Source organism: Apteryx mantelli, chromosome 22 (genome assembly GCF_036417845.1).
Source record: "Apteryx mantelli isolate bAptMan1 chromosome 22, bAptMan1.hap1, whole genome shotgun sequence".
Taxonomy (NCBI): domain Eukaryota; kingdom Metazoa; phylum Chordata; class Aves; order Apterygiformes; family Apterygidae; genus Apteryx; species Apteryx mantelli.
In genome coordinates this window covers 9,463,417-9,478,814 of record NC_089999.1, presented here as the reverse complement: position 1 = coordinate 9,478,814, position 15,398 = coordinate 9,463,417, and the positions used below count along the sequence as shown (strand labels likewise).

Below are 15,398 nucleotides of genomic sequence, written 5' to 3'. Positions count from 1 at the left end.
CAAGAGCCCCCTAGTGATGAGAAACCAGACATGGGACAGCACCACACCTTGTGTATGAACCTTTCACCGAGCACAGTTAACGCCATATTCCTGCCAGCCTAGTGCCAGGCTGCAGCACAAGCGAAGGAGGAGCTCAGTTTACTGCAACGCAGCCCCGAGTCTCCTGGGTGTTCTCTTTGGCATGGGCTGTGCAGTCACAAAACACAAGAGCCCCTCAGTAGTTTTACAGGGTTTATTATCCCATCTGTACAGTCCTTGGTAGATGCAGTTTAGATGATTCCAATCTGGAAAGAAGCAAAACATGTTAAAACAGCTGCTACAGCAGCAGAAAGGCAGAGCCCTGCACCCCACACACCGCTGCCGCCGCTGCATCTCCCAGGAGTCCTGTCCTCTGAGGACAGCCTTGCTCCTCCCAGACCTGCCCAAGCGTCTTACTTCCAACACAGCTGCATTCTACACTTACTCCACTGTGACCCCTTGTGTTGATCCACACAACTGTGCTCCCCTACTCCAATATCTAGCACACTGCCTCTTGCCTACCCTCAACCATATGAAAGACTGAACTGTTCACCACTTCCAGCAATACAGCCAGCCGCACAACAGAAAATCCTCCTCCACCCAGGCCAGCAGGGCAGAAGCACAAGGGCCTCAGAGATCATTTCCCCTTCTTGTAATAGCCACCAACATTGCTTAGATGGACTGCACTGGCCAAGAACACTTTTAGGACAAACACCGTTTTGACTGAGAAGCTGCAGCTAAAATCTTGCATCATTCCTCCCGCAATACTTTAGAGCTCTTAAGTCTCACGGAGTACAGCCCTCCTGGGAGGAGTTACAGAACAACAGTCATGCTTTGTCAGTAACTTTAAAACTTTACAGTATGGCCTTGCTTATGAATACTGCTAGATCCAGCTGAACAGCAAGGACACTCCATAGCAGTGCTTGCTTTAAGCACAGCACAAATATCTCGCATGAACACCAGCAAGAACAGCCTGGTGCTGAAAATATAAGACAGCAAACGGGAGCCGACAGTTTCAAAGATTTCTCACCTTGTTGGCTACATCCAGTGCATCGTAATCTGGAGCCAGTCGGACATAAGCCTTCTTCTCCCCATCAGGCCTGGTGTGGAACAAGAGGCATCAGCACAGAGGCACGCAGCTCCCCCTACCCACTCCACATGTCTGCTATAGCAGCGTGCATCAGTGGTTCCTTTGGAAACATCAGTTTACTCAGTGGAAAAAAAAGTTCACATCATGTGCACAGCTCCCTTGGTGTTAGAGGTCCCTGAGGACGCCAACCTTCTGGGCTACCACCATTTTACACTCCCACTAAGATGCACTCAGACATGAGCTGCATTTATCAAAACTGTAACACTACAGCGCTTAATCCCACCTTTCCCCAGAGTACCCACAACATTGCTAGAACTCACAGGTGTTCAAGTTTTCTGCTAAAAGCCACTCTGGACACTTAAAGCATCCATACCCACACATCACCTATTTTTCCCCTCTTACCTAATCAATGTGTTGACCTTGGCCACATCGATATCATACAACTTCTTGACAGCCTGTTTGATCTGATGCTTGTTGGCCTTGACATCAACGATGAAAACTAGAGTGTTGTTGTCCTCTATCTTCTTCATTGCTGATTCTGTGGTCAAAGGGAACTTGATAATGGCATAATGGTCAAGCCTGCCAAAAAGAGACCCTTTGGTTACAAAAGGCTAGCAGAAGCTGCTGACGCACTTTGAGAGCTTGCAAATGCTACAGATATCATCTAAAGAAAGCTGGGGGTGCATCAGTTGCCAAAAAAGTTCTAATCACAAGCTCTCAGGCTTTGGTCGCATGTAATCATCACCTGCACCCCCAACAACTGAGTCCAGCGCTCTGCCACCAAGACGCAGCTCGTCCCCCAGGGCAGCATGCTGGCAAGGTCTCATCCTGGGATCTCCCGAGGATCACAAACCCCCATACTGTCTTGTGCATGGGGCTGCCCTTATTCCACAAACCCTGCAGCAGGGCGCAACGCCCCACACATACTTATTCCTCCGTGGGGCGCTCTTCCGGGGGTACTTGGGCTGTCGTCGCAGGCGCAAGGTCTTGGGTCTCCGGAAGGTGGGTGACGTGCGGATCTTCTTCTTCTTGTGGCTGTGGACCCCCTTCAGGACGGCTTTCTTGGCCTTGAGCGCCTTGGCCTTCGCCTCTGTCTTCAGGGGCACAGCTACAGCAGGAGCTCAGTCAGCACAAGCAGGAGATGCAGGACCGGGACACCCCCCCAACTGACCACTGCCTCCCCCCGCCATGCACCACCGCAGACGGGGCCTCTCCTAGGGGACTGGGACACCCCTTCCCTTCCCTACCCCCTCCCCCAACCGACTAGGGCCTCCACCCCAAAGCCTCCACGCACCTGGGTCTCTCCTCTGCCCCACACAGCGCTCCCCGGCTCCCCCATCCCCCGAGTCCAGACAGACCGGGACCTCCAGGGCCCCCAGGCCTAGACCGGGCCCGGCCCCGCCGGTGTAGGCCTCACCCCCCCACCACCACGTGCCCGCGCTCCAGCACCAGCCCCCAGCCCTCCCCCGCGCCGTCCGCCCCTCAGCCCGGCCCGCCACGGAGTCCCCGCACCCCCGGGAGCCGCAGCACCCCCCTCCCGGGCCCGCCGCCCCTGCGGGCCGCCCGCTCTCACCCTCCTTCTTCGCCTTGGGCGCCATCTTGGCCAGGCGGAAGCCGAAAGGGGCCGCCGGCGCCGCGCCGCACGGGCTTATAGCGCCAAGTCGCGCGAGATGCCCCCAAGTCTCGCGGCGCCGCGGCGCCTGCCGGGAAGCGTAGTTCCGCCGCGCGGCCCGCCCCCGCCAGCCTGCCTCGCGCAGGCGCTGTGGCGCTCTCCCCGCCGCGGGGCATCATGGGGGTTGTAGTCCAGCACCGCCCCGCGGCGGCCCGGGGGGGCGGGGGCGGGAGCCGGGAGGGCCGGTCCGGGGGTACCGGGGTCCCCTCCCGTGGGCAGCACCGCCAGGGCCCAGCGCCGGAGGAACCGGCGGGCTGACCCCTCCCCTGCCGCCCTCCGGGGGCGGGACCTGCACGCCCGTTCCTCCGGGGCTGGGTGTGCAGCGCCGAGCACCGCTGCCGGAGCCGGGAGGCGCCCGGTAACGGCCCCCCCGCCAGGGAGGGGCCCGCGGGCAGCGCCGCCGTCGCGGGGGGGATCGGGGCGGGGGGACGGGGGCGGCCGCGACCCGCGGGGCGGAGGGAGCCGTGCCGGGGCGCGGGGACGGCGGGGACGGGGCGCGGGGACCCGGGGACAGACGGATCCGGGGCGCGGGGACGCGGGGACGTGGCAGCAGCTGTACCCGGGGCGCGGGGACAGCCACGCTTGGGGACGTGGGGACGGGTGGGACACGGGACAGCCGTGCGCGGGGACGTGGGGACGGGTGGGACACGGGGACAGCCATACCCCGGGTGCAGGGGACAGCCACATGCAGGGATGGTTGGGACACGGGGACAGACATACCCTGGGACATGGGGACAGCCACGCGTGGGGATGTGGGGACAGGTGGGACGTGGGGACAACCACACGTGGGGATGTGGGAATGGGTGGGACATGGGGACAGCCATGCACAGGGATGTGTGAACGGGTGGGACATGGGGACAGCCACACATGGGGATGGGTGGGATGTGGGGACAGCCGTGTGCGGGGATGTGGGGACGAGTAGGTTGCAGGGACAGCCATACCCCAGGTGCAGGGGACAGCCACACTCGGGGACGTGGGGATGAGCGGGACACAGGGACGGCCACGCTGGGGGACACGGGGACGGGTGCGACACGGGGCCCGCCGTGCGCAGGGACGTGGGGCCAAGGCTTGCTCCCGCTCCGGCCCCCCAGGACCCGCCACGGCCCCCGGCCCGGCCCCGCTCCCCCCGGCCCCGCGGCGGCCCCGCGCGCAGCATGAACGTGCTGGCTCCCGTGCGCAGGGACAGGGTCGTCGCCGACCTGCCCCAGGTGAGCGTGGGGACGCCAGCGTGGGGGGGGGACGCTGCCGGCCCCACGCCCCCCCCCCCCACCTCACCGCTGCTCCCCTTCCAGTGCTTTCGGAAGGAGGCCGCCCTGCACGCCCGCCCCGCTTTCCACCCCAAAGTGGCCAGCGCCTGCCAGGAGCAGCGGACGGGCACCGTGGGGTGAGTGCTGGCGCCGCCGGCCGCGCTGGCAGCCCCCCGCTGCCCCCCGCCTCCCCGGCCCGGGGGGGGGGTCCCGGCGGCCGTGGGGCTCGTGGCCCTGCGTGGCTCCCGGCGCCGCCGGAGCTGAGTCACGGCGCAGGAATGCGGCGGGGAGGGGAGAAGACGGAGGGTCCGGATGGGGTTGCGGCGCCCGGCTCGGCGGGAAAGCACGGCCTCCGTGTCGGGTTGCCTGGGCCCGTTCCCGGGGAAAAACATGGGATGGAGACGGCCCGCGGCATGTGCCGAGCGCGCGCCGCCGCCGGGATCTGCGTTGCTGCTGCACAGCTCGCTCCGGAGCGGTGCCCTACGGGTGCTCCCCGGTGGTGGGTCCCCGGGACGCAACTGGGACCCAGAGGTGCCCCTGGCCCCCCCTATCCCCCGCTCCGGGAGCCTCCCAAATCCGCCACCCGCTGCAGCGAGGAAGGGGGGACCCCCGCGGGTGCCGGCGGTGTCGCTGAGCGGCCGCGCTCCCCTCTGCCCTGCAGGTTCAAGATCTCCAAGATCATCGTGGTGGGAGACCTCTCGGTGGGGAAGACCTGCCTGATCAACCGGTAACGGGGGGGGGCGCGGGGGGAAGAGCCCCCCCTGCCCGGCCCCGGCCGCGGGGGTCCAGTCGGACGCCGGTTGCCCCCTTTGCGGCGCGGCCGAGCCTCCCCCGGGCCGGGGGGGCACCCAATGCCCCGGCGGGGGGGTTGACACCTGCCCCCCCCCCCCCGCAGCTTTTGCAAGGACACCTTCGACAAGAACTACAAGGCCACCATCGGGGTGGATTTCGAGATGGAGCGGTTCGAGGTGCTGGGCGTCCCCTTCAGCCTGCAGCTGTGAGTAGCCCCCCGCGGCCCCCCCCCCCCGCTGTGTCCCCCCCCCCCCCGCCGCGGCCCCCCGCTGACCGCCCGCCCTCCACCCCCAGGTGGGACACGGCCGGCCAGGAGCGCTTCAAGTGCATCGCCTCCACCTACTACCGGGGCGCGCAAGGTGAGGCGCCCGCCGCGGCCCCGCCGCCTCCCCGCCGGCCGCCCCCCCCCGGCCCCGTCTCACCTCTCCTCCTCCCCCAGCCATCGTCATCGTGTTCGACGTCAACGACGTGGCCTCCCTGGACCACACGCGGTAGGTGCCGCGGGGCGGCGGGGACGGGCAGGGCGTGCGGTGGGGCTGGCGACCGGGTTTGAGCGAGGCGGTAGCGCGGGGCCGCCAGCCGCCCGCCGTGACGGTGGCTCCCGCAGGCAGTGGCTCGCTGACGCCCTCAAGGAAAACGACCCGTCCAACGTCATCCTCTTCTTGGTGGGCTCCAAGAAGGACCTGAGCGTGAGTGTGTCCTCCCCGCCGGGCGCCGTGGGGCCGTGCCGGTGCCCTCCCTGCGGCCCCGGGCGGCCTCACACCCCACACCCCTGCCCCTGCGCAGACGCCGGCGCAGTACAGCCTCATGGAGAAGGACGCCCTCAAGGTGGCCCAGGAGATGCAGGCGGAGTATTGGGCCGTCTCCTCCCTCACCGGTGGGTCCCCGGGGCCGAGCGGGGCGGGGGTGGGTGGGGGGGGGAAACCGGGATGGGGCTGGCGGCGGGGGGGACGTTCACGCGTCTCGTCCCGCGGGGCAGGGGAGAACGTGCGGGACTTCTTCTTCCGGGTGGCGGCGCTGACCTTCGAGAGCAGCGTGCTGGCCGAGCTGGAGCGCAGTGGCGCCCGCAAGATCGGCGACACCGTGCGTGAGTACCGCCGCGACCCCCCCCCCGCCCCGGCGGCACCCCGCTGGCCCGGCCGCCCCCGCCGACCCGGCCCTGCCTCTGCCAGGCATCAGCGGCCCCGAGAGCGACCTGTACCTGACGGCGCCGCGCAAGAAGCCCAAGTGCTGCCAGTGAGGAGCCGCCCCGCGGCCCCGCGGCCCCCGAATCTCTCTAACCAAAGAGCCGCGGCGCCTCCTGCCCCGCAGAGACGTCCCGCCCGCGCTCCTGCCTCCGCTGCCCCGGCAAAGCGGCTCTCTCCCGGCTCCGGGCAAGCCGGGAGGGCGCTGGCGGATGCCTCCCGAGATGCCTCCTCGCCCCGGCGTGGCCCTCCCCGGCCGTGCCGCTGGGTCGCTCCGTGGCCGGCTGGTGCCCGGGGCTGGCGCGGATGCTGCTCCGGCGGGGGCCCGGGACCGGCCAGGCCCCGCAGCGAGGGCAGGGGCGCCCGGCGGTGCCGCGCGGCTTCCTTAGCTATGCAACTCCGCGTGTCGTTAGCAGGGGCTCCGATTTTTCATAATAAAACGGTTTTTACACTTTTTAAAAAAAACCACCAAAGACGAGGGGCGCTGGGGCTCCCCGCTGCTTCGCGGGCTGCCTCTGCCGGCGCCGGCGGGGGGGGGGGAGAGGCACCGCCGCCCCCGAGGGGTTGCTACGGCCTCGCTCTGCTCCGCGTCGCAGCAGACGCCCCGAGCGGCCCCCCGGCACCGGCGGCACCCGGCGGCGCAGCGGGCTCAGGGCCAGGCGAGCTGGTGGCGGTCGAAGCGGGGCTGCAGGTGCGGGGGGACGCAGTGCGCGCACTTGTAGCGCTGCCGGATCCACCGCCCGCCCTCGCTGTCCTCGATGCAGACGGCGGCGACGCCTGCGGGACGGGACGCGCGGCGAAGGGGGCTCAGCACCGGCGTGGGCGGGGGGGGGCCGCGGCCGCTCGCCCGGCACCCGCCGTCCTACCTGCCACGACTCCCCCCAGCCGCTCCACCAGCTCGATGGCAGCTCGCATGGTGCCGCCGGTTTCCACCCACTGGTCCACGAGGAGCACGCGGAGGCCTGGCGCGGGGTTCGTGAGCGCGGCCGAGGCGCTGGCGCCCCGCCGGCCCCCGCGCCGGCCCCCGCGCCGCGGCCTCACCTGGGGCCACCGCGTCCGTGCGGATCTCCATCAGCTTCTGGCGCCCGGAGTAGTCGGTGTAGGGCTGCGCCAGCGTCTCCACGCAGAGGTGCCCGGCTTTGCGGATGGCCAGGAAGCCCTTCTGCAGCACGGCCGCCGCCGCGGCGCCTGCCCCCGGGGACAGCACCATCAGGGACGTCCCTGGGGTGGGGGGGACCCCGGGGCGCGGGAGCAAAGCCCCGCCGAGACGTGGGCTAGCGGAGCTCCCCCCCGCGCCGCCGCTCACCGAGGATGAAGCCCATGGCGTCGATGCCGGCCACCAGGTCGATGGGGTCCCCGCGGAAGGGCTGCAGCAGGTCGGCCACGCAGTCCTGCAAGCCCTGGGGGGAGAGCGGAGGTGCTGGGGGCCCCGGGCCGGCGCGGGCACGGCCGGGCGCCCCGCGGCGCCGCAGCCCCCCCCGCCCCCACGACCCTCCCGCCTGCCCCGGGCGCTGGGTACTTGCGGGTGGCAGTAGAGCCGGGACGGGTCGAGCCAGGCGTAGTGGGGCCCCTTGACGTTGGGCGCCATCAGCGCCAGGTACCAGCCCTTCTCCCGGGCGTCGGGGAGGCGGCGCAGGTCCATGCGCGGGGAGCAGAGGCGCTGCGAGCGCGGCGGTGAGCACGTGCGAACCCCCGGGCTGCCGCCGCGCCGTGCTGCGCCGCGCCGTGCCCGCCGCCCTCTCCCAGCCCGGGCCCCCCGCGCGGGCGCCCCCAGGCCCCGGCCGGCTCCGTACCTGGGTGCCGGCGGCGAGGCAGAGCCGTGCGGGGCCGTCGCAGGGAGCGTCACGGACAGCGACAGCTGAGCGGGGGCAGCCGCCGCGGCGCTGGGCCCCCGCCAGCCCCCTGGGCAGGCGCCCAGCGGCACGGGGCCGGCGGGCAGGAGCGGTGGGCTGCGCCGGGGCCGTGCTCTCTGCTGCAGCGCCGGGGCTGGGGCGTTTGCACCCCGGTGCACTGGGTTAGGGGGCTGGTGTGGGGGGCACGGCGCCCGCGGGGCTGGGGAGCCCCCAGCCACGCTGCCGTGGGGCCCGCGTGGCTGGAGCTCGGGCAGCGTGGGGACGCTTCGAGGCTGCCTCCGGCCCCGCCGGGGCGTTTGGTGGCTGGGCGTCGTGGCGCCATCGCCGCCTCCCGCCGTGCCGGGCGCTGCTCCGAATTGCAAATGGGTAAATGGGAGCGCACGGAGCCAGCAAACAGGGACGCGAGCCCTGGGAAGCCGGGGGAGCTGCCAGCCCGGGCCAATGTGTGAAAGGGACCGTGTCACCCCGGGGGGGACATCGGCCGCCAGTTCCCACGCTGGCCTCTGCCGCCCCTGGGGCCGTGGGAGCACCCATGGGGGAGGGATGCAGCACCAGACCCCCGGTCACTGAACGCAGCCCCGGAGGCCTCGTGGCCAGGGCAGTGTGCCAAGGGGCCGGGGGCTGGCGCGGCAGCAGGGCTGGCACGCTACAGGCCCCCACGCGTCACCCCACCGCCGGTGCCACAGCAACGGGGCTCTGTCCCCGGCCGCCCACCAAGGAGGGGGCCGGGTAACTGGCGGTCGCGCGGGGCTGGGAGGGAGGCGAACCCTTTCCCTGCCGCGTGGCCAGCCCAGCCGGGGCTGTGCCAGGGGCTGCACCCGTGTCACGGGCCTGCGATAGCACCCGTGGGGCCATCCCGTGTCCCCACCATTGTCCCATGTCCCTGCCAGTGTCCTGTGACCCTGCTACCATACCATGCCCCTGCTGCTGTCCCATGTCCCCACCACTGACCTGTGTCCCAGTCACCACCCCGTGTCCCTGATGTTGCCTCATGTCCCTGCCACCATCCTGTGCCCCTGCCATTGCCCCATTTCCCTGCCACCGCCCCATGTCCCTGCCACCTGGCTATGCCGAACTGGGCCTGTTAAGGGCAGGCTGGGCCACGCTGCGGCAGCCCAGTCGCAGATGCGCCGTGCCGTGCCGTGCCGTGCCACACCACGCTGTCCGAGCCGGGCCATGCCATGCCGTGCCACACCACGCTGTCCGAGCCGGGCCATGCCATGCCATGCCACACCACGCTGTCCGAGCCGGGCCATGCCATGCCGTGCCACACCACGCTGTCCGAGCCGGGCCATGCCATGCCGTGCCACACCACGCTGTCCGAGCCGGGCCATGCCATGCCATGCCACACCACGCTGTCCGAGCCGGGCCGTGCCGTGGGCGGTCAGCGCCGTGCCGAGCCGGTCAGCGCCGTGCCGGGCCGTGCCGGGCCGGGCCGCCCCGTCGTGGGCGGGCCGGCGGGCGGCGATAAAGCGGCGGCGGCGCGGGGCCGGCGCGGTGCCATGTGCCCCCCGCGGCTGCTCTGGCTGCTGCTGGCGGCGGCCGCGGCCCCCGGGGCGGCGCCGGGCCCCGCAGCGGCCCCGCCGGGGCGGCCCCGCGCCCGCCGCGGCCTCACCTACCCCGGGACGCTGTGGTGCGGCGCGGGCAGCAACGCGGACGCCTACGAGCAGCTCGGTAAGAGCGGCGGGACCCGCGCCCGGCCCCGGCCCCCGCCCTGCCCCCGGCCCGGCCCCGGCCTCGGCCCCAGCACGGTGCCGCTCCGCTCCCTGGCCGCCCCCATCCGCTCCCCGGCGCGCTGCTGCTCCAGTCCCGGTCCCCATCCTGCTCCCAGCCTCATCCCCGGCACGGTGCCGGTCCAGTCCCCCTTCACCCTGCTCCTGTCCCTAGCACGGTGCCGGTCCGCTCCCTGTGCATCCCCATCCGGTCCCTAGCACGGTGCTGCTCCGGTCTCAGTTCCCATCCTGGTCCCAGCCTCATCCCCATCACGGTGCTGGTCTGTTCCCCATCGTGGTGCTGGTCCAGTCCTGGTCCCCATCCTGCTCCCAGCCTCGTCCCCATCATGGTGCTGTTCCAGTCCTGGTCCCCATCCTGCTCCCAGCCTCATCCCCATCACAGTGCTGGTCTGTTCCCCATTGTGGTGCTGGTCCAGCCCAGGTCCTCATCCCAGTCCCAGCCTCATCCCCAAAACAGTGCCAGTCTGCTCCCTGTCCACCCCGCTCCAGTCCCCATTGTGCTGTTGGTCCAGTCCCAGTCCCCATCCTGCTCCCAGCCTCATCCCCAACACAGTGCCTGTCCAGTCCCTGTCCTCCCTGGTCCTTTCCCCATCATGGTGCTGGTCTGGTCCCCATCCTGCTCCCAGCCTCACCCCCATCGCGGTGCTGCTCCAGTCCCAGCCTGTCTCAGTCCAATCCCCAGCCAAACACGAGCCCACTCGCAGCCCCCACCTGTCTCCGTCCGATCCCAGTCCTGTCTCAGCCTGGTCTAATTCTGACCCCAGTCCAGTCCCAGTCTGGCCCTGATCCCACCCCCATCTAGTCCCAGGGCAGCGCAGCCCAGCTGGGTGCAGGGTCCCCCTTGGTGCTGCCCGCAGCCCCGGCTGCACCCGGTGCCTTTGCTGCAGGGGAGCACCGGGACACGGACCGGTGCTGCCGGGACCATGACCACTGCCAGCACGTCATCCACCCCTTCACGGCCCGCTACGGCTACCGCAACCTGCGCTGGCACACCATCAGCCACTGCGACTGCGACCGCAGGTGAGCCGCCTCGCGCCCCGGCCGCGTCCTGGCTCCCTCCCGCCGCCGCGGGCGCCCCAGCCCGCCAGGCGCCCCGTGCCTCTCCCTCACCCCGGCTCCGCTCGGCCGCCCAGGTTGAGGGACTGCCTGCGGCGGGTCAACGACACGGCCTCGCGGGTGGTGGGCCAGGCCTTCTTCAACGTGCTCCGCGTGCCCTGCTTCGAGTTCGCCTACAAGGAGGAGTGCGTGGAGCCCTACCTCTACGTCTGGTAAGCGCGACCCGGCCACGGGGCCGGCGCTCGGCTCGGCTCCGCTCGGCCGAGGCAGGGCCGGGCTCACCCGGCGCCCCTCCGCTCTCTCTCGAGGTGCAAGGCGTACAACACGGTGGCCGTCGCGGTGCCGAGGGAGCCGGTGCTCTACGAGTTCGGCGGGGAGCTCATCGACAGGGCGGCAGGGCCCGGGGATGCTGGGGGGGGCCCTCGGAGCAGCACGGGCGCTGGACCGGCGCCTGCCGAGCATCACACGACCGCCCGCGCTGTCACCGCGACCACGGTGGACGATCGCCTGCTGCCCACCCCCCAGGTGACCCTGAACGAGAGGAAGGGGAAAGAGAAGAAGAAAAAGAAGGGGAAAGGCCTGAAAAAGAAAGGCCCTTCCGAAAATGGGAGGCTGAGCCATCCCGCCCCGGTTGCCCGCGCTCATCCCCCCGAGCGGCCGGGCGCAGCGGAGCTGGGGGAGGCGGCGAGGCAGGACCTGCGGGCCGAGCTGCTGGCGCGGAGCCTGGACTTGGGGGGCGAGGAGGAAGCGTCCAACGCCGTGCTGAGCGATGCCCCAGCAGGAGAGGGCTTGGGGAAGGAGCCGGCATCGGCCTTGCCTTCCACAGCCCCGGCAGCTGGAAGGAAGAGAAGGAGGAAGGAGAGAAACAGAAAGAAGAGACTGAAAAACAAAGCAGAGCCAGAGCCCGCCTGAGATTTGCTGCTGCGGACGCGACTCTCCCCTTACCCCCGTGCAAGTCTAGCTGTGTAATAAACTAGGTCGCTCGAGCAGATGGTGTGATGCCCTGTCTCCGCAAGCCCTGCGCAAACTTCGGCACACGCCAAAGGCTGCTCTGGGGCGGCCTCGGGAGGAACAGCGATACGTGGGAGCAGCGCGAGAGCCGGGCTGGGGCTAACGGCCCTCGCGGGGCAGCGGGAGGGAGCGAGCCGGGTGCCCGTGCACCCAGCCATGCCACCCCACCCTCACGTGCTCCCGCTTGCCTGGTCCTGGTGCACAGCTCCACAGAGCTGCAAAGCCAAACCGCGCAGGGGAGGCAGGGGGGGAAACCTGAGGGTTTAATGGGGTTGAGCTGTGCAAAAAAGCAAAAGGCATTGAACTGCTCTGAGCTGCCCCTCACCCCTAACACGGGCTCTTTTCATGTTCCTGGGCAATGAAGACAGCAAGTCACCTCCCGGGCCAGGGATGCCACCTCCCATCCGCGCTCCAGGCTGCAGCAGAGCCCCGATTTTATGGGGCTGTGATTTAGCCGACACCGATTGCGCAGCGCCAGCTCCCAGGGCTGTACTTCCCTGGAGGGCTGGTGAATGAATTGCATCATTCCAGCTCTCCTCTTTACAACCCTCGGCCTTTTTGCAGGCTGGGAGAAGTGAGATGCTCACACACCAGCTCAAACTCCCTTTCCAGCCCCCAAGAGCAAGCAGCAGGGCGCCCTGCACCGTCGCCAGCTCCTTGGCTGCTACCAGGAGCCTGGTCAGATGGGCCCCCACCTCATCCGTTATGCTGGTCACATACATTTGAGTCAAAGGCAGCTGCACGTGTCTGGCCCCAGCAAGCAGAGCGTCCTCCCGCTCCCCCCCTGCCCGGGGACGTGACACGGGCATCACGACCACACGGGCTCAGCGCAGGCGATGCATTTTCAGCACGGCTACGCCAGACGGGCAAAGCAGCGCCCAGGGCGCAGCAGGGCTCTGCGCTGAGCTGTGCTGAAGGAGCAGGAGCGGCAGCGGCAGCTCAGTTCTCATTTCCGAGCCAGGGCGGGCTGAGCGGCGGGGGGCAGCTTTGCCCGGGGCTTTGTCCCTCCCCGGAGGCTCTTCCAACGCTGCCAGAGCTCTTTGAGCGGGACAATAGAGGCTTTCCCAGGCCCCGGGACAAAGGCAGAGGCACAGCAAGCCGACCGAGCTGGTGAGGCCACTACAATCAATCTTCCTACACGAGCAGCAAATCTGAGAGCGGGGAGAGCCAGGAGGGCAGGAGCTGAGCGCTGGCTCCTGTTTGCCCCCGCCAAGGCCAAGTAGGGCAGAGCTGCCCCGCTGCGGTCCCACCGCTTCCGGAGAGATGCCCGAGGAGGGCACCGCGCCATCTGAACTCCCTGACGTGAGCTGATCCAAGAGCCCAGAGCGGAAGCACATACACTAAGATAGCACATGTTGTACTGAGGCATTGGACCCTCTTGAGCAACACCACAAGTGAGCACCAAGTCCCACTGCCGAGAACAGACTGGCAGAAACAACATGGGCAGTGGAGGCAGGCTGGGAAACACCTGGCTGCAACCAAAGCATCAGTGCAGGAAGCAGAGACACGCGGCCTACGGGCAGCTTCCCAAAAGTAGAATTTTTATTGACGGTAAGGGAAAACTAAAAACAAAAGACAGCCGAAGGAGCCGACAATGCACAACTAGCTCCTCTGTAAGGGTCCAACACATCCCTGTAAGGAGCTGCTCCCAGTCAGATTCCCGTCATACAGAATTTAATAAAATAAAAAAATAGCATAAGGTTAGTATGCTTGTAACCTACGGCAGCCGTGTGCCCCGGAGCTCGGTCCTCCATCCCGGCCCGCGTGGTAGCAGGAGAGGAACACGGCTGTGTCAGCCCCTGGTATTGCAGAGGAGATGGCGCAGAAGCCAGGACCTGCATTTCTCTGTGGAAACAGCTTTGCTTTGTCTCCCAAGTCTCTGCCATTCCTCAGGAGCATTTGCATGCAAAAAAGACCTTTGTTTCTCTTGATCTGCTGTTCCTGCTCATTTCCTAGCGGAGCCTGGGCTAACCAGGAGCAGTTGGAGGAACAAAGACCCTGCTTCCATAGAAAATCCCCACTAACAAAGCAGGAGGGAGGAAAGTGTGTGCAGCAGAAACCTTCCAGTTCAGAAATGGCTCTCAGCGCCAACAGTTGCTCTGTAACACTGCAGTGGGCTGTTTCTGACCTACAACAAAAGTTATCTGCATTACCTTCCCCCTCCTAGTCCCCCCAGTACTTCTCCCAGCCAGTGAGAGATATGGGCCTCCGGAAGGTGCCCACCATGGCGGTGTGACGTCTCTACACATTGCATTCAAAACAAAACATAATTCTGTATCAGCTCAACAGAAATCAGCTTCTCTGTGAAAGTTTCAGCACACAGAAGGCAACTCCAAGCAACAAAGGAAGAAGGAGCATTGACTTTCAGCACTGAACTCTGCTTCTATGGCCAATCCATTGCTAGGAGGAGAAGGCAGGCAGGCAGCACAGGATGCAGAGAGAAAGCCTCCCAACTAGTGTTCAGTAGAAACACTATTTATTCCCCCCTCTCAGTTACAAGTGGGCAGGGTTAAGCAGACATGGAAGAGGATGCCATGCACTCTTGGCTGCTTTGCGTTCTCTTCACCATAGGAGTGGCTGCTCTTGCAGCGTTTTAGCCCATGTGTCTGTCTCGTGCTCGGGAACGCTGCCATTGCCTGGGGCTTTGCTATGCAGTCTGATTAAAAAAAAAAATTACCCAACACCTAAATAAATATTGTTCCAAAAGAAGCCAGAGGAGAGATCAGGCCTTTGGTACAACAGCTGCATTTCTCTCTGGCAAGACCCCAGAGCTGCTGTGCTAGACCCCTACAAACATGGCTGGGGGTTAGCACAGAATTTGCAGAGCCTGTTACAGGTGAAACCACAGAGCAAACAAGAACAGAAACTTTTAGAGAACTCCAGTTTGCTTGTCAGAACCCAGGTGACTTTGCTTTGCGCTCTCAGAGCAAGGAGAGGTGACAGTCAGGGTTTGGGATGATCCAAATAAAACAGGCTCACTCTAGGCCGATGGTCTGCACTTTCAGTTGTTTGCTTCCTAGTCTTTGCTTTGAAAGCAGACTGCTGTGCATGTAAAAGGACAGACTTGTTTGACCTTGTAACTACTCTGACGAGCTTCCAAAGTGGTGAACCAGGGACTGGAACGCAGAGGCCGCTGCAGTGTCCCTTCCTATGATATATTTTTATATATATATATATATATATATGTCTATATATTTAAACCAGCCCTGCCAAGTCTATTCGTTTGCTCAGGTGTGCATCACCAAGAGTCATCTCCCACCATCTCATGATGTATAAAACAGGAGTTATGTGGCTAAGGGAAGGGAACTTGTTTTCAACTGTTCTCTCTCCCCTCCCCTTCCTAGAGAAGGGAACGGAGGTTATGGGTCAGGTCCAGCAAGGCCTATCGATCCATCTCGTCCAGCAGTGGTGTGGCATCCCCAGCGATGGACATGGGCGTGCTCTCGATCATGGGGCTGGGAGATGGGCGAGGAGTCAACCGCTGCTTCTGTTTCCTCCGTTCAGCCTCCTTCTCCTGGAGCCACTGCTCGGCCATCTTCCCCCAGTCGATTGCAGCATGACTGTTGGTCCTACAACACCACATGCAGGAGGTGAGACACACCAGCTGGGGAGCCCAGGGCAGCTTCCCTGCCCTCCCTCCCCACGGGTCCCAACAGGAAGGTGCAAGGCAGCCCACCGCGCTGGCTCTACAAAAATCCAGCAAAGAAACGAACATGACAGACAGGTACGTGCACCCGGCACT

General features: G+C 66.2%; 5 protein-coding genes and 2 non-coding genes across 8 annotated transcripts in view; 2 read left to right on the top strand and 5 right to left on the bottom strand.

Moving 5' to 3' along the window:
- Positions 1 to 218: 218 nt before the first annotated feature.
- Positions 219 to 2,779, bottom strand: RPL23A (ribosomal protein L23a). Its single transcript, XM_067309491.1, has 5 exons — positions 2,682 to 2,779; positions 2,036 to 2,216; positions 1,511 to 1,687; positions 1,049 to 1,118; positions 219 to 284 (listed from the first exon to the last, which is right to left on the bottom strand). Exons 1-5 carry the CDS (start codon positions 2,704 to 2,706, stop codon positions 270 to 272), a joined length of 468 nt encoding a protein of 155 aa, XP_067165592.1. The 5' UTR covers positions 2,707 to 2,779; the 3' UTR covers positions 219 to 269.
- On the bottom strand, positions 1,194 to 1,260 carry LOC136993974 (small nucleolar RNA SNORD42). The gene has a single exon (XR_010886252.1). It is a non-coding gene; the product is annotated as a small nucleolar RNA SNORD42 (small nucleolar RNA).
- LOC136993975 (small nucleolar RNA Z17) lies at positions 1,788 to 1,860 on the bottom strand. The gene has a single exon (XR_010886253.1). It is a non-coding gene; the product is annotated as a small nucleolar RNA Z17 (small nucleolar RNA).
- Positions 2,780 to 3,057: 278 nt separating the features above from the next.
- RAB34 (RAB34, member RAS oncogene family) lies at positions 3,058 to 6,462 on the top strand. The gene is made up of 11 exons (XM_067309488.1): positions 3,058 to 3,138; positions 3,872 to 3,988; positions 4,073 to 4,164; positions 4,689 to 4,754; positions 4,923 to 5,024; positions 5,114 to 5,178; positions 5,259 to 5,310; positions 5,427 to 5,508; positions 5,606 to 5,696; positions 5,799 to 5,906; positions 5,992 to 6,462. The coding sequence occupies exons 2-11, from the start codon at positions 3,935 to 3,937 to the stop codon at positions 6,057 to 6,059; spliced, it is 780 nt and encodes a 259-aa protein (XP_067165589.1). The 5' UTR covers positions 3,058 to 3,138; positions 3,872 to 3,934; the 3' UTR covers positions 6,060 to 6,462.
- A 79-nt stretch (positions 6,463 to 6,541) lies between these two features.
- LOC136993915 (adenine phosphoribosyltransferase-like) lies at positions 6,542 to 7,920 on the bottom strand. 2 transcript variants are annotated; one of them, XM_067309489.1, is made up of 6 exons: positions 7,797 to 7,920; positions 7,523 to 7,663; positions 7,310 to 7,403; positions 7,045 to 7,191; positions 6,870 to 6,965; positions 6,542 to 6,780 (listed from the first exon to the last, which is right to left on the bottom strand). In XM_067309489.1, exons 2-6 carry the CDS (start codon positions 7,643 to 7,645, stop codon positions 6,653 to 6,655), a joined length of 588 nt encoding a protein of 195 aa, XP_067165590.1. In that variant the 5' UTR covers positions 7,646 to 7,663; positions 7,797 to 7,920; the 3' UTR covers positions 6,542 to 6,652. The 2 variants fall into 2 exon arrangements, with proteins under 2 accessions (XP_067165590.1, XP_067165591.1); XM_067309490.1 differs by lacking the exon at positions 7,797 to 7,920 and having other exon boundaries at positions 7,523 to 7,713.
- Positions 7,921 to 9,154: 1,234 nt separating this feature from the next.
- Positions 9,155 to 11,627, top strand: PROCA1 (protein interacting with cyclin A1). The gene is made up of 4 exons (XM_067309937.1): positions 9,155 to 9,530; positions 10,477 to 10,609; positions 10,723 to 10,857; positions 10,954 to 11,627. The coding sequence occupies exons 1-4, from the start codon at positions 9,155 to 9,157 to the stop codon at positions 11,555 to 11,557; spliced, it is 1,248 nt and encodes a 415-aa protein (XP_067166038.1). The 3' UTR covers positions 11,558 to 11,627.
- A 1,553-nt stretch (positions 11,628 to 13,180) lies between these two features.
- SUPT6H (SPT6 homolog, histone chaperone and transcription elongation factor) overlaps positions 13,181 to 15,398 on the bottom strand; it is a 31,767-nt gene continuing 29,549 nt past the window's right edge. Inside the window, exon 37 of the mRNA XM_067309417.1 lies at positions 13,181 to 15,225. Coding sequence (XP_067165518.1) covers positions 15,039 to 15,225 — 187 coding nt within the window. The 3' untranslated portion in view covers positions 13,181 to 15,038. The remainder of the gene's footprint in view (positions 15,226 to 15,398) is intronic.

Coding starts and splice junctions, on each gene's coding strand:
- PROCA1 (XM_067309937.1), top strand. CDS start 9,155: ATGCCGTGCCACACCACGCTGTCCGAGCCGGGCCATGCCATGCCATGC. Junction 9,531..10,476: donor GGACGCCTACGAGCAGCTCG/GTAAGAGCGGCG, acceptor CCTTTGCTGCAG/GGGAGCACCGGGACACGGAC. Junction 10,610..10,722: donor CACTGCGACTGCGACCGCAG/GTGAGCCGCCTC, acceptor TCGGCCGCCCAG/GTTGAGGGACTGCCTGCGGC.
- LOC136993915 (XM_067309489.1), bottom strand. CDS start 7,645: ATGGACCTGCGCCGCCTCCCCGACGCCCGGGAGAAGGGCTGGTACCTG. Junction 7,192..7,309: donor CGCCATGGGCTTCATCCTCG/GTGAGCGGCGGC, acceptor CCCCGGGGGCAG/GCGCCGCGGCGGCGGCCGTG. Junction 6,966..7,044: donor CACGGACGCGGTGGCCCCAG/GTGAGGCCGCGG, acceptor ACCCCGCGCCAG/GCCTCCGCGTGCTCCTCGTG.
- RAB34 (XM_067309488.1), top strand. CDS start 3,935: ATGAACGTGCTGGCTCCCGTGCGCAGGGACAGGGTCGTCGCCGACCTG. Junction 5,025..5,113: donor GTCCCCTTCAGCCTGCAGCT/GTGAGTAGCCCC, acceptor CTCCACCCCCAG/GTGGGACACGGCCGGCCAGG. Junction 5,179..5,258: donor CTACTACCGGGGCGCGCAAG/GTGAGGCGCCCG, acceptor CTCCTCCCCCAG/CCATCGTCATCGTGTTCGAC.
- RPL23A (XM_067309491.1), bottom strand. CDS start 2,706: ATGGCGCCCAAGGCGAAGAAGGAGG. Junction 1,688..2,035: donor AGCGCCCCACGGAGGAATAA/GTATGTGTGGGG, acceptor TCTTTTTGGCAG/GCTTGACCATTATGCCATTA. Junction 1,119..1,510: donor AAGGTCAACACATTGATTAG/GTAAGAGGGGAA, acceptor GTTCCACACCAG/GCCTGATGGGGAGAAGAAGG.